Genomic DNA, 16,045 nt, shown 5'->3' with positions numbered 1-16,045 from the left:
CTCCAGTGTTCTTGCCTGGAGAATCCCAGGGACGGGGGCTGCCGTCTATGTGGTTGCAGAGTCGGACACGACTGAAGTGACTTAGCAGCAGGGTGATGATAGAGGGAGTGTGAGTTTTCCTTTTTGTTCTCTTTTTTAGCCTCCACAGAATTTTCTATTACATGGTTATGGTTACTTCAGTAGGTAAAACAGTAATATTAAGTATGAATTTCTAAAACTGACCACTGAGTTTCCTTTTCAGGGGAGTCAGCATAGCACACACAGCAGTTTCCATCCTTCCCTGGCTCCTGTCATCACCAGCCTGCAAAACCTGGTTGGCACAAAACGAGCTTCAGATCCTTCCCCCCAAAATTCAGGTATTACTTCAGACACACCATCAGCAAAACCATCCTGTTACCCAATCTTTTTAAAAAAAAAATTTACTGGAGTATAGTTGATTTACAATGTTGTGTTAGTTTCAGGTGTATAGCAAAAATGTTTTTAAACCTTTGAACACGGCCACATGAGCCCCAAAGTTTCTGAAAGCCCTGTTCTAAAGGAAGGAAAGCCATAGAGATCTGTGTTTGAAATGTGCCTTAACTTTACACATGAAAAGAAGAAAAGCAGAAATCTAAAGTACTTCATAAAGGAAAACCATTTCCAAAGAGAAAATTTAAAAATTATGGGTCACTCAAGGAAGGTCAGAGTGTGTATCCCATCATGGGTGGGCCAGGGAAGGGGGGTTTTAAGTCTTTCCTTGGGTAAAGTTATCTTTGATTAAGGCAGAAAAATGTGCTGTGAGACACAAATGGCTCACCCTCCAAGCCATTTACTCACCATATTCCAAGCAACTGCTGCTATAGTCCATCTGCTTTTGTCAGACCAAATGATTATGGCCACATCTATCTCAAACAGAAGGACTTGCTAAAAATAGAGGACATAACCCCTGATAGATGGTCGCCAGTTAGAATTTTGAGAAAGGGTACAATGCCTTCTTGCCTCAGTATTCTCTCCTTAAAGACCGAGAAAATGATGCCATTTTCATGGGACAATATTATATCCTAGATATGTTATCTCTTACTTTTAAAAAGTTAATTTGTTGCTTTTTTATAGGCACAGATGTGGGACCAAGGACTGTTGAGATAATCAGGGTAAGTCATTGATTTTTTTTATTTTTTTCTGATTTGTTTTAGATTTGCATAATATGTACATCTTCCCCTCAATGCAATGTATTGGATTATTAGTGTGCTCTTTTAAGTTACTGAAGTAAATAAATGGTCTGTATAACACAGACATACTTAGAAAAATAAAGCAAAGCACGTTCATGACCACTGTGAATTTTTTGGTGCATCCCATCCACTTCATTTTGTGTACCATGTTTAAGTTTTATAAAAACAAACAAAAAAAATGGTATCAATTAGACGTACTGTTGTAGCTTGCCTTTTTTACTTTACAGCATGGACTCTTAGTCATGCAAGTCAGTATTTTTTGACAGCATATGGCATGATTTTTGTCAGTTAACATAGTATTCCATCATATAAATGTGCTGTAATTTTTCTTAGCCAATGTCCTCTTATTAAACAAGTAGCATATTTCTCAACTTTTGCTATCTTTTATAGCAAAAGATATCTTTGTATTTTCTTTTTGGCTCATATCATGGGTGTTTTCTTTAGGATTATTTCTTAGAAATGAAATTGTTGGGTCAAAATCCACACTTGTTTTTCAAAGGCTTTTATACATAATGCTAAATTGCTCTCTGGAGAAGACTGTGTAGGATGCGTTTCAGTTCATAAATTCATCAAGTCCTAATTTTCAGACTCCTGTGTGATATGCAGAGTGTTAAAAAGCACTTTTATTTTGCTCATGCTTTATTATTAAATTTGGGATTCAAGAAGTAATGAAAAAAATTATGACTTTGTTGTATTCATAGTTCAGCTGTAGTAAAGTGATATCCAGCTTAACTGGGTTCTCTGGACTCAATTAGACTTATGTTTAAAGACACTTTACCATTTATTAGCTCTATGACCTGTGGCTAGTTACTTAAGCTCAGTTTGCTCATCTGTAGATTGGGCTTCTAACACCTCACAAGGTAAATCTTGTTATTTGGATTAATGAGGTCATGCACACAATGTACTTAGCAGAGTACCTAATTCATCATGAATGTCCAGGAAGTGGAATCCTTTGTCATTGGCTGCAACTTTGACTAAATCTGCCTGATTATTCCAAGTATCTTTCCACCAGAGTGGCAACTCAAATGTTCCTTGGATGGGGAAGTTAAAATGTACCAATATGTGCATAATTATGGATAAATTAAAGAAACATCATAATGAATTTGAACATAACCAAATTATTCCATAAATTTCTCATTCCAAGATTTATAGCATATCATTTTCTGTTTTCTTAGTCATTTCAGCTGCTTGTTTTTACAGGCTTTTATAAAAAGGCCAGTTCCTACCCACCCTGTTTTTCTACATATAGTCAGAGCAGAAACTTTATAATGAAACGCATCTTGCCATTTGCATGTAGGGCTTTACTATTGATGCATTCAGATGCATATAGAAGCTGGGCACAAACTTTGGAAAACAGGGCGTTGAAGTTTTTTCTTGTATGGTTTTTTGGTCATTCTGTTCTTTTTCCTTTTTCCAACTTTACCGAGGTAAAATTGAAGCACACTGACCTATGTATATTTTTAAGTGATCAGGTAAAACTACAGAAGCCTTGCAACCCTGTAGGTCCTTTTTCCCAAACCACTCCCCTAACATGTATGTCCTTGTTATCATATGTTAACATGGGCTGCATAATTTGAGAGCCCTGCCAGACAATGGTATCATCTTGGCTTTAAACTGTCCTACATATTTGAAAGAACTTAAGAAAATTTGTCACATTTCCCTGGTTCTTTGCATGTCAAGTAACGGGGTTTTTCCGACCCTGCTAAATGTTATGCTATATAGACCCTGAAGAATGTTGTTTATGTTTTAGCAGTATCCACCCAGTTAGGCTCATATTGCAAGTTATGGTATGAGTGGTGGTTCAAATCTCAGTTCAGTTCCTGAGTGTGGGGCTGTCCCTGATGAGTGTGGCTTAGAGTTGAGCTTCAGAATTCTGTGGGTTCCCGGGATCCCTCTCTCTGACTCTTTCTACTCTAGTTTTCTTCCTTCATTCTCCAGCCACCAGGTCTCCTTTTCCTCTTTCCCCTGACCAGAAAGATGAGTTAACCTCAAAGTTTTAACAATTTGCACCAACTTTATGGGGGCTTCCCAGGTGGCACTAGAGGTAAAGAACCCACCTGCCAATGCAGGAGACACAGGAGACTCGGGTTCAATCCCGGGATCGGGAAGATCCCCTGGAGGAGGAAGTGGCAACCCACTCCAGTATTCTTGTCTGGAAAATTCCACGGACAGATAAGCCTGGCAGACTGCAGTCCATGGGGCTGCAAAGAGTTGGACACGACTGAGTAATTGAATACAACAACAGCCAATTTTATAGCCCCTTGACTTCAGGTCAAAGCTGTACGGAAAACAACTGGAAAATGTACCCTCTGCTATTGTTTCTCCAAATTTTAGCTCTCCACCACAATTTGAGTTTCTTTACTTTTCAGAAGCCTCAGGTAGTTGTTCTCTAAGTTTTGGCAAGAGGTCTTCATTTTAATCAGTAGGAGCAAGATGCCATAGGGTATGTATGCCACCACGTTGAAACTGGAACTTACCATTTGTTCTTTTAGTGATTTTTAAAATATTAACCCTGTGATATACATGTAAGAGAAACCTGGACAAAGGCCAGGGTCTCTTTAGCAGAGTCAGAATGAGCCAAACAGTCTCACCTAATGATCTTAGGGAACATTTTCAGCCACGTGTTGCTTCTCTCTCCAAACTCTGTAGTCACTGCAGTGGGCGTCCTTGAAGATCCTTTGTTCTAACTCGGTCCTGCAGCTCCTTCAGAGCCAAGTGTGTTTGTTCACACCCAGAAGAGCATGATATGTGCGGTAATTTAATCATAAACACCATATGAGGACACACTTGCCAAGTCTGCATCAAAATTGGCCACTGAACAGCGGTAGCATAGGGTTTGCTTTTTTCTTTCTTTCTTTTTTTTTAAATTTTTTACTCCTACTGTTGCATTTTACTGAGCTTTTTCTGTGGTCCAGGACTGTACTATATCACCTCATTTAATCTTCAGATCAACACTGTGAGGTAGGTGGTTTTCTTCCCACTTTATGAAGAGATGGAAGCTCTAAGAGGTTAAGGAACTTCCTAGGACACCACCTCCCATTCCCCTGTCCCAGCTAATTAAGTACTTCAGTTAATGAAGAGCTGAAACACTGGTCTTTCTGACTTCAAAAGCACTGAAGTTAATTCCTATGCTCACTTGACCTCCTGTGTCACAGAGGAATTTTGTTCAGCAACTCTCTGGGGACCATCAGGTTGTGACTCTTCGTTAAACATATAAGCATTGTTTTTCTTCTCTTTTTTAGGAGCCCAGTGATGCCCTCGGAATCAGCATTGCTGGAGGAAAAGGAAGTCCCTTAGGAGATATCCCAATATTTATTGCCATGATTCAGGCCAGTGGTGTGGCTGCACGGACACAGAAGCTTAAAGTAAACAGAGCGGGTGGGGAAGTGCTCACACCATGTGATGGGGTGGGGTGGGACAGGACGTGGTTGCCAGGGGCATTGGTGGGCAGTGGTTTAAACTGGAATTCCAGCAGCCATCAGAGACCCACACTGTGGGCAAAATGCATTGGCGACAGTTTGTACCTGAAATTCATTATGACCCTAAGCATATAAAAATATAGTTTATATCAAAGCTTCTCAGTGAAAGATGAAATTGCAGCTCATTTGCAAAGCTTCCCATATCATTTTTAGCACCACGTGCCACCTGAAATTGATTTTCACCTGAGAAAGATTTGACCTTAGAATCTTCCTTCCACCGAAAGCATCAACATTCTTATGATTTTTTTCCCCCATCACACCTTAATCTTAATTTAGGTGGAAAAAAATAAAGCAGAAAATATTTGGCTTCCTCATTAGAGCTTCATTGAACAGGTAATTTGTGCATCCCACTATTAGTAGCAAATGGATGTATGCAACACCACCATTGCCCCGGTACAAAAGTGGCCTGCCGGGCCTTTTAATAATCAAATCTGACCCCCTTCTTGTTTCTCTGATTGGTCTGTATTTGGGCGAAAGCCATAAAAATTCCTCATGCTTCTGGAGCATGCATACACAGTAGAAACACAGAATCTTCACAATAGCCACAAATGGGAAATATGACTTACAAAGAATTTTAAGCATTCTTCTCAAATTTAATTTTTCTTAATGATAGTGATTTTTCTCCCACTTTTGTACTTCCAGGTTGGAGATCGGATTGTCAGCATTAATGGGCAACCTTTGGATGGGCTGTCTCACGCAGACGTGGTTAATCTGCTGAAGAACGCCTACGGGCGCATTATCCTGCAGGTATTGCGATCAATGGAACTCGCAGCTGGGAGAGGCAGATAAGTGGCGAGCAAAAACGATTGAGCGCCACTGGCAGGAGGCATCACCACCCAGCAGGGTGCTTGCTGATGTGAATTATGAAGGTTGAAAGCAAGAAATTATTATTTTTATTCAGAAATTCTTTAATGCCACCCATACAGGCAGTGAGCATGATTATATGAAAGCATAACAAGGGGAGAAAAATTACTCTTTGCTTCACATGATAAATCAACAAGGCTTTTAGCTTCTGGTGTTCTTTTGTAAATCAGAGTTTGCATGGAATAGGAAATGATTTCTTTTCTTATACCCCAAAACTGCGTCTGAACTGTCCAAGCGCTGTTTTCTTCCAGTCCTTTAAAGGACAGGAAAAGTAACAGTGCTTTTTTCCTGTAGCATAAATGATTGCCAGCACTGCTAAATACTACATAGTAGTCATCAACTAAGGCAGACAATCATATTTCAGCTGTGGTCCCCAAGAGTATTCTCCAGAGGCACAGGGAAATATACCAGGAAGTAGAAACAAGGTGTGCTCTTAGTCACCCCTCCTTCTCTTTCAGCACTCCGAGTATCTCTGAGATTGATGTCATGCACTGAGCTAGAGCAGCGACTGGCAGCCAGTTTCATTACCGAGCTCCCCCCAGAATCTATGATTATAAACACCATCCTTCTGCAGGGGTAATATTAAATGGTCTATAGGTAAAAAGAATAAAACTCACCATTTAGTATCTCAGAGAAAGGGCTAGCCAGCCCCTCTAATCATTCTAGTCTTTAATAAGTTCGAATTGAAAAACCATTACTTTGGGGAGGAACAATTTATGGTGCTTAAGTCTCACCATCTCAGAGGTCTAAGTCAAAAGTGCCAAAACATACATTTAACCAAAGTCGGTGGCTTTCAACACACGGAAGGGAGTTGTAAAAGACTGCCAGGGGTTTCCAGGGAGTTTATGTGATAGGCAACGTATTATTCAATGATCTGGGTCCCCAAGTTTCTGTTGAACACAAATGGAAACTGAGTGGACTGGGTGTAGAGTCCCAGAGACGGCTTCCTCATGTCCTCATCCTCAGGGGTTACCTGTCATTTCGCCTTCCACCCCTCAGTCTTCCTCAGAGCCTGCAAATCCTGGCTTTTTCTTGTTTCCAGCTCTTGCCTTTCCTTCGAGTTATGCTGACCCCTAGAGGCCATGCAAGTGCAACTCTTCAATCACAGAGCTGTGGCCCATTAGTTATACAGGATTTTACCAGAAAGTTGTTTCAGAGGATAACTATGTACAGGAGGGGGTTGGGGTGGGGGGAGGGAGTGGGGAAAGTGTTTCCCTTAGTGGAATCTAGTATTATTGACGTTGTTATTTTCCAGTGTAATTTATTCAGCTCCATCTTCTTCACAAAGAAACGGGAAGGCACAATGTGAAAGTATGACATTCACCATGTAAAGTTCCTTAAGTGGAGATGAGCGCACGGTCTCCCTGTGCAGAAGTTAATGCTCCATTCAGCCAAATTGCCACTATTAACATACTTCTGAAGGGATTCCTTATTTTTCCTATTTCTGCATTTTAAGAAAATGACTTTTGGTTTCAAAGCGTTCTCTTGCGTTAATTACATTAGATGGTGGTGTTATTTGTCTAACAGGTGCTGTTAAAAACGTAATAGAATCCTTTGGGATTTTGACGGTTGTGATCTACTCAACTCTGTATGTGTACGTGTGTGGGTATGGGGCACACGTGCTGCTAAAAGCTTTAGAGACAGAACTCGGGAAATTCTTACATCTTGTGTCGGACGCCTTTCAGTTGCATAGTCGTATTCACTTTAATTGAAACACTGTGCATGGAGTGGTACCAGCAATACATTATCACAGCTGACTTGTCAGTAGGTGATTATTTTCATGATCAGGTAAGCCAGCCCAGTGGCAGAGCAGTAGGAAGGTCAGATAATTGTGTCTGATGTTGTGGAAAATACTTCTTGTTGGTGCACATGCAAAGCGATCAGCAACTGCTGATGGCACAGGGAAGATTAGATCTGGGTCAGCAGACCATGGGGTGGAGAAGGGGAAGAGAGTGGAGGAGACCACCAACACTCCTGAAAGCTTCTTCCTGTAGTTTAAATTGCTAGTGCTAGGTATAGTAAAAAAGCAGCTATTCCTGCCCTTGAAGTCTGATGGTATCTTATTGTCAAATAAAAATTGGTCAGTGGGAATTGATTTGGATGTAGGGATCATTTTAAATATTCTCAACTATATTTGGAGGTAGAGTTTGCCTAGATTTGCCTGGTTTTGAAAGTTTGCCTGGTTTAGCACTTTTGTCTATGAATTACCATCCAACCTTTTTTGGACAAAGCCAGATAACCCAGACTCTTATACAAATTTTTGTTTTTACCTCTTTCTTTGAGAACACAGAGGATAAAATGAGTGTATCAGGGATTTTTGTCACTACAGGAGCCTGTGGGGCTTTCTCTGGATCCAGACCTTTTAGCGTATAGAATGTGGATTAAGGCAGCAGTAACTAAACTAGGAAATACAGGAAGGGTATGTTGGGAGAGAAGAGAACGTTGTGTTTGGAGGCACTCAAGGTAGAGATATCCAGCAGACAGAGGAAGTGTGCTACCAAAGCTTGGGAAGACTTCAGTGCTGGAAATGGGATAAACATGGCCATCCACAACTTCTTGGGGTTGACATTCCCACTGCCTGACACATACTTCATAGGTATTGGCTGAATAAATGAAACAGTAGAGACAAACACAGAGAATAAGACTTGGAATCAGTAACAACGATGGACAGCAGGAGAAGGAATTTCTTGGCCAACCTAATAGCTTATGCTTTTCTCTTTGAAAGCTTTAGAATGTAGTGTACAGGTATTTTTCTTCTTTTATTTAACTTGTTCACTTATTAATGGACCTTAAGTTAAATTTACTTCATTTCTTGTTTTTTCTCTCTTTCTGTTTCTCTTTTTTCAGTTCCTCGATGTTGGACGCTGGATCTCCTGAATTAATCCTGTGTCTTATTTTTTCTGTTTCATTTTCAGTCTAGGTCTCCCAAGAGAAGTCACTGTTTTCTCTATATTATCTTGAGCATGGCATGTCTCTCCTAACCAGCAGTTGGGCCCTTTTACATCAGTTTTTGTTTGTATGTGTTCTGGAAGATGCCCTCAAGGACCTCCCAGACACACGCTTATTAATCCCCCTGACTTCTGACTCTCTTCTGCTCCCTGAGAAAATTAGGATATACTCCAACAAAAGAAGAAAGTAAGAGAGAGGGAAGCCAGGGGATCTAAAGCTGAGGAACAGGGAAGTCCTAGGACAGCTATGCAGCAGGCAGAGAGAACAGTTTATCCAAATTGAAGCAGGGGGACCAGAAGACTCTAAGAGAGATTCCTCTGAATTAAAGAGGGAAAAAAGAGGGACAGATGGATTACCTTGTATATTTAACTGCATTGGAGGTTTAAGGTCAGGTGGAAAGTTTGGGGCTGAATTATTATAATATGTAAAAAATTAAACAAAATGAGATTTATTATTCACCTTGAGGACAATAAACTTGTACCAAAGAAAGGGGGAGAGAAATGTAAACATACAACAGTAGTCGGCTCAATATGAATAACATTTACGTAAGTCATAATAAAACCCACAGAATGAAACATCATGATGCATGAAATATTAGTAGCATGACAGTTTGAGATGTGTTCATAGGAAAATATGAGAGTTAAATCTTTGGAGTTGAAATAAGATTGTTGGAAATTGTTAAAACTACAAAAATTTAAGTATTTAACACATATAAAGAAACACAGGAAACAAGTAGAACTTAAAAATATAAAAGGTAAGTGTAAGATTTTGGCAAGCTAAATTTTCATCTGTTGGAATAAGTAGTCTATAGATGTGACTGAGTAGTCTATAGATGTGATCAAGATGATAAAGTTCAAAGTAGTCTTATAAAGTATATTATTTAGCTTATATCTCTAGAATTGAAAAGAGAAATATTCAGTATGTCTCTAGGGAATAAGAGTGTTGAATTTTTTATCATGTACTATATTACTTAATTTTAAATCATGTGCACACAAAAGGAAATATCCTAGAAAATTCCAGGAGTTTAAGAATACAGGTCCTAGACCCTAAAGGAGAAAAGAATTTTAAGAACACGGCACTTACAATGAGACAAAAGTAAATAAAACTGTGGGAAGGCAGCTGTCAGATCAATCACTGGCAATCTTTAAAATAATTGATTTCTCCCTTTCAAAGTTGGTGGCAAGTCAGTAGAATGCAAGGGACTAGTTGGGAGCAAAGGACATAGGAAAAAAGATGGAGGTAATGTTATTTCTAAAAAAGAGGGTAAGAAGTGTTTCACAGCATTTGAGTTTGATGGCTTTCCTTTGAGGATAATCATTTTCTATGAATGAATAAAGAAGTGATTTTGACATTTGAGAAAAGCACTTCTCAAACTTCAGCATGCTCCAGGATCATCTGGAGGGCTTGTTAAACAGATGCATTGCTGGGTCCCACTCCCAGAGCTTCTGATTCTGTTGGACTGGGGTGGATCCACAAATTTCCCTTTATAACAAGCCGCCAGGTGTTGCTGATGCTTCTAGTTCAGAGAGCAATCTGAAACCCACTGGGTAGTGCATGCTTTAGAGATGAGCAAAGATTTGCACTGCTCTTTTCTCTATGTCTGGATACCCATCTCAACCTACCAGTATCCCCTCTTTATAAAGGTACATGTGAGTAGTTCTTAACCTTGATTGCCCAATCAAATTGCTGACTCTAGTATCAGTTCCTGGGTCTCACCCCATGGAATTTGGTCTGGGATGTGGCTTGAACATTGGAATATTTTAAAGCTTCCCACATGATTTATTATGTAGCCAGGGTTAAGACCAGCTATCTGTGAGGGTTCCTTATGGGTAGAAAGCCAAGTGGTGCCAGAAAGGGGGTGATAAACTTAAGGAAACGGACCAAGAGCTACCGGTTTGAAAAGTTTAAGTGATGACCTCAGGTACGTTCTGTAGGACATGTAGGTTTTAGTGTCAAAAAGTTGAGTATTTTTGAATACTTCAAAAATACTTCTTCAGCTTCCTCTAGGAAACTGGATCATTTCTCCTTTCTTCCAAGGTTTCTGTGAGAATTAAATGAGGTGTAGCATTTAATAAAAATAGTGGATTATAAGTGTTAAGCATTCAATAAAGTGGAAAGTGAAAGTGTTATTCTCTCAGTCATGTCTGACTCTTGGCGACCCCATGGACTGTAGCCCTCCTGGCTCTTCTGTCCATGGTATTCCTCAGACAAGAATACTGGAATGGGTTGCCTTTTCCTCCTCCAGTGGATCTTCCCAAACCAGGGATTGTACTGGGGTCTTCTGCATTGGCAGGCAGATTCTTTACTGTCTGAGCTACCAGGGAAGCGTTAAGTAAGTGATTCTTTATTGCTGTCTGTCTGTCATTGCTTCCCAGGTGGCCCTAGTGGTAAAGAACTCACCTGCCAGTGCAGGAGACATACGAGATGTGGGTTTGATCCCTGGGCTGGGAAGATCCCCTGGAGGAGGAATGGCGCTCCAGTATTCTTGCCTGGAGAATCTCATGGACAGAGGAGCCTGGTGGGCTACAGTCCATGGAATCACAAAGAGTCTGACACGACAGAAGCAACATAACACACACTTTATTGCTCTCATTATAATAACATTGTCTTGAAGTCAGAGGAGGCTAAAATTCCTCTTAAAATCCTGGAAGTGTGGTGGTTTTCTAGGTGGCATTTGAGATGTGTGCCATCAGATGGTGATGTGGCCAAGTCACTTTGCTTCTTCTTACTTCAATTTTGTGTTCCCTGGTGGCTCAGAGGGTAAAGCATCTGCTGCAATGCAGGAGACCCAGGTTCGATCCCTGGGTTGGGAAGATCCCCTGGAGAAGGAAATGGCAACCCACTCCAGTACTCTTGCCTGGAAAATCCCATGGACAGAGGAGCCTGGCAGGCTTATAGTCCATGAGGTTGCAAAGAGTTGGACACGATTGAGCAACTTCACTTTCACTCCATTCCAAACTTAAAACATTTCACACTTCAGACCATGTTTTTAAAACAAATACATTAAAATCAGTGTATTCTGATGTTACTAGAATCAGTGTCACTAGATTCTAAATAAAAGCTTTAATCAGATGGGCTTTCTACTCCATTAAGTTACACCAAATGCCAGGCATGGGACAAAGCAAGCTCATTTTGATTGTTCTATAATGTGCCCTCATCTTAAGATGCCAACTTTCTCAGGGGTCACCTTAACCTGACAGTCTTTCTCTCTGTCTCTAGTGTATTTGTACTGTGAATCTAGGATGCAAGTTGGGCATGAGTGTGGAGTTTGTACAAGATTTTGTTGTTGTTGTTGTTTAATTGCTAAGCTGTGCCTAACTCTTTTGTGACCCCATGGGCTACAGTCTACCAGGCTCCTCTGTCCATGGGATTTCCCAAGCAAGAATACCTAAGTGGGTTGCCCTTTCCTACTTGAGGGAATCTTCCCAACCTAGGGATCAAACCTGTGTCTCCTGCATTGCAGGAGGATCCTTTGCCACTGAGCCACCAGGGAAGCTCATTATAAGATTTGGGTCCTAACAGATCTAAAGGCTAATCTCATTCCTTTACAAGACCAGCAAGTCAAGAAAGTTCTAGGCAAGAAGCTCAAGCTTTTATGCATTGTAATGTCCTGGATGTACATTTGATGCAATGTAAATACTTAGCTGGAAAATATTTTCACTTCTCAATTCTTCAAAACATAATCCACCCCAAACCTGTTTTTGAGCAAAGGTAGTTATCCTAGGGTCTATGCAATAAAGACTTGTGTTTTATTATTCAATTAGAAAATGTATCAACATACATGGCTCTGATATAGAACATACAATTCTGATTGAAGTTTTGTTTTTAACAAAAAAATTAAATGTCACAAGAACCTAAATAAGGCATGAAGGTATCAGAACAGATACCTTCCTAAGGTCAAGGTTTAAGGAGACAAAAATCTAAGGAGATAAATATTGAAGGAGAAATGCTCTGGGAGGGGGAAATTCATTTGGAGGGGGAAACATGGAGTGAGGGGTTGGGGCAGTTGGAGGGGGAAACACGGAGTGAGGGGTTGGAGCAGTTGGAGGGGGAAACACGGAGTGAGGGGAGAATTCATTTGGAGGGGGGAACACGCTTATTGGTTCTTCCTCTTCCAGGGATTCACGGGTCTCTCTTTGTTCCATAAGTTGAAAGGATAAGGCCTCTTCCCCATCCTTCATTTCACACATCTTGCCCTCGAGTGGAGTGACTACCTCCTTCTCTTCTTTCCTTTCACAAGTCTCCCCCTCCTCAGGTGAAGTGATTTCCTCTTCCTCTTCCTCCAAATCAATATTCTGCCCCTCCCGAGGTAGGGAAGCTTCCTTTTCTTCTTTCAAGTCCGTGGTCTCCCTCTCCTCAGGGGAAGAGACCTCCTCCTCCTCCTGCTTTGGGTCAGTGGTCTCCCTCTGCTCAGGTAGACATTTACTGAATGTTTGACCCTAACACGGTTACGGAGATACAAGAAAACAAAGTACTTTCATTAAGCATCTGGTAAGTCTAAGCTGGTGAACCCACATAGCAGCTTAGGACACTATTAATTTAATACATGTATCCCCATCACCCAGCAGTTCCATATCTAGTTCTCCATCTTAAAGAGCCTCTCTTGGGATGCTTATCACAGCACCATGTGCAACAATGGGGAAGAACAGAGACTTAGAGGACTTGCAGGTTTTGAACCAGGTTAATGACTGTGAGAAGGAAATGGCAACCCACTCCAGTATTCTTGCCTGGAAAATCCCATGGACAGAGGAGCCTGGTAGGCTGCAGTCCATGGGGTCGGTAAAATTTGGGCACGACTGAGTGACTTCACTTCACTAATGATTGTGAAGGGTAAGTGGGAGCAAAGAGCACATCTGCCTCCTCAGGGCCCCTGGGGGCCTGAGGGATGAGGGGAAGGGTTGCTGAGCTGAGTGATGTAAAAGGGCCAGACCATAGGTTGTGGGTCCTACAAGTTGGAGCTCGCCCTCGCCAGGTCCAAGGACTCCAGGCACCACGGCTCTTTCAGGTTGCACAGACCTTAGACCTCATCACCTCAGGACCCAGAAGCCTCTCTGCCTTACGCCAGAATCCCTGTCCATCCCCCACCCCCTCTCCACTTAGAATGTCCGTGTCTGCCTTGGACACCAGGTGACAGCAGCGGCAAGCCTGCTTGCTGCAGGGTGAGGAACACATTTGCTGTCCTTGGAATCTACTATGGAAGTTCACGCCCAGTAGTTCAAGATTTACTTTAAACAACAACCAAAAAAAGACCAAAATTCCTGTTAGCCTGTTTGCCTCCCCCTTCCTCACAAGTTAAACACACAAATTAAGCCGTCTTCCAGTCTTACCTCCATGCCTGGTCCCTGGTCTTGCTGGGCGAAGAGCACTTCAGACAGCAGGGCTGAACCAAGACGTCTTTGTCTCCTCAAACTTGTATCTAGCTGAGCATACCTTTCCAAGATCAGATTATCTCCTTCTTCAAGTCTGGGAGACCAATCAACTCTTAAGACCAAGATTGTTGATATAGATGCCTTGGGGCTATCAAGTCATTCTGGGGATGATGGGTTTATCTGTTTGTTTCTCTGCAAAAGACCAAACTATCAGTGAAAATCCTTCCTATTTCCTATCCAGCCCCTTGTATTCCACTTCTGAAAAATAGGCAGGAGCTGGGGGATCCTAAGTTGCTCCTAGGATTTAATATTATCAGTTGTTGAGAGGCCCTTTTATTTCAGGGTAGGGATCAAGGAGAGGCCTTACCACCCAGTAAGATGGTGCTGCCAAATGTTTTTGTATTTTCTAGCTAGATAAAATATTTAACTTTTACCCAAATAGAACTATGACTTCGGTTTCACAGTTTATATGGGCTCCTGAAAGTTTATTAAAGTTCAAAAGCTTTCTTCCTAGAACATCCATGGAGTGTGTATTTCCTACATCCCAAACCCTCTCCATGTAGTACTGGGGGGGAAGGGTGTATCTTTCCCTCCTGTTGCTGAGCACCCACTGTGAAGTTCAGCTCTGCTTCCAGCTGCTTGTTTGACTCTCTGCACTTCACTCTTCCTGGCTCCGTGTGTAGACCCTACTTCATTATATGCAGAATGAGGCATATCTCCTGGTGTGAGGGTCTAAGGCCAGGTCTGTACCCTTTCACCAGGTGATTTGCCTGACACCACATGGGCTTCCAGGTGACACTAGTGGTAAAGAACCCACTTGCCAATGCAGGAGACATAAGAGACGCAGGTTCGATCCCTGGGTCCGAAAGATGCCCTGGAGGAGGGCATGGCAACCCACTACAGTATGCTTGCCTGGAGAATCCCATGGACAGAGGAGCCTGGCGGGCTACCATCCACGGGGTCACAAAAGAATCAGACATGACTTAGCAACTAAACAACAACTACAACATAGGAATCCCCTTCACCATATCCTAAATCCATAGAGTTTGAGTCTCTACTTGAGTGCTTGCTTTGTGGGGGCTCATGTCCTAACCAGCTGAGCCTTTCCTTTCTGTAACTGCCTTAGTTGCTAGAATTTTTTCTTCTTAAAAAGACCCCAAACCAATTTCACTGTGTTCTGTGGCAATTCAGAAAATTGAACCCCATCTGCTGTATTCCTTAAGAAGGTTTTCAGTTCAGTTCAGTTGCTCATTTGTATCTGACTCTTTGCGACCCATGAATCACAGCACGACAGGCCTCCCTGTCCATCACCAACTCCCAGAGTTTACTCAAACATCACCATTGAGTCGGTGATGCCATCCAACCATCTCATCCTCTGTTGTCCCCTTCTCCTGCCTTCAATCTTTCCCAGCATCAGGGTCTTTTCCAATGAGTCAGTTCTTTGGATCAGGTAGCCAAAGTATTGCAGTTTCAGTTTCAGCATCAGTCCTTCCAATGAATATTCAAGACTGATTTCCTTTAGGATGGACTGGCTGGAAAGACTGTTAACAATCATACAAATATGTATTAATATCATGACAATTTGTGAGGAATATTCAGAGTGCTACAGAGAGGAAAACAGGAAAAATTAAACATAGGTAATCAAAGAAGGTTGGTATAATGGAAGTGACATTTAAGCTGATGCCAGGCCAACTGGTTTGGCTTCAGGGGCCAAACCAAGTTGGGCGGGGGGTGGGGAAGGACTCCAGGCAGAACGAACTGGAATGTGGGGAGGAGGGGTTGATATAGATGGGATTAGAGGAGTAATTCTGGAAAGGACACTTGTATAATTAGGGAGTCTTAATGTTATTCCAGGTACAAAGAGAGACCACTGAAAGGATTTAAGCAGGGGAGGGTCATTATCCATTTTATATTTCAAACAATAACTGGCTCTTGTGTAGAAGAGAGTAAGTGGGGATTCCAGGTAAAAGGCAACCAATGATGGTGGATTGAATTAGGATGGTGACTGGGGAGATGAAAAGAAAGCAGACTTGAGAAGTATTTTGGAGGCAGAGTCCAGAGGATTTGGTGGTAGATTATTCAGAATAAGCATCAGTATGGTTAGCATCCTAGCACCTTAGCACCTTTCCAGATGGGCAATCACCAGCCAGCAATCGGGTATTTTCAAGATTATACC

The 16,045-nt window shown here is 41.7% G+C and overlaps 1 protein-coding gene across 4 annotated transcripts in view; it reads left to right on the top strand.

The window, feature by feature from the left end:
• The window catches only part of INADL (InaD-like (Drosophila)), a 396,383-nt gene that overhangs the window by 344,729 nt on the left and 35,609 nt on the right, over nt 1-16,045 (top strand). For all 4 annotated transcript variants that reach the window (XM_010833911.1, XM_010833910.1, XM_010833909.1 and 1 more), the window contains 4 exons: nt 242-356; nt 1,093-1,130; nt 4,451-4,573; nt 5,330-5,434. In XM_010833911.1, the coding sequence (XP_010832213.1) occupies nt 242-356; nt 1,093-1,130; nt 4,451-4,573; nt 5,330-5,434 (381 nt within the window). The remainder of the gene's footprint in view (nt 1-241; nt 357-1,092; nt 1,131-4,450; nt 4,574-5,329; nt 5,435-16,045) is intronic.

This window comes from Bison bison, unplaced genomic scaffold, assembly GCF_000754665.1.
Source record: "Bison bison bison isolate TAMUID 2011002044 unplaced genomic scaffold, Bison_UMD1.0 scf7180017863957, whole genome shotgun sequence".
In the NCBI taxonomy this organism is placed as follows: domain Eukaryota; kingdom Metazoa; phylum Chordata; class Mammalia; order Artiodactyla; family Bovidae; genus Bison; species Bison bison.
Note: the sequence above shows the minus strand (reverse complement) of the source record. Positions and strands in the feature narration are given on the sequence as shown.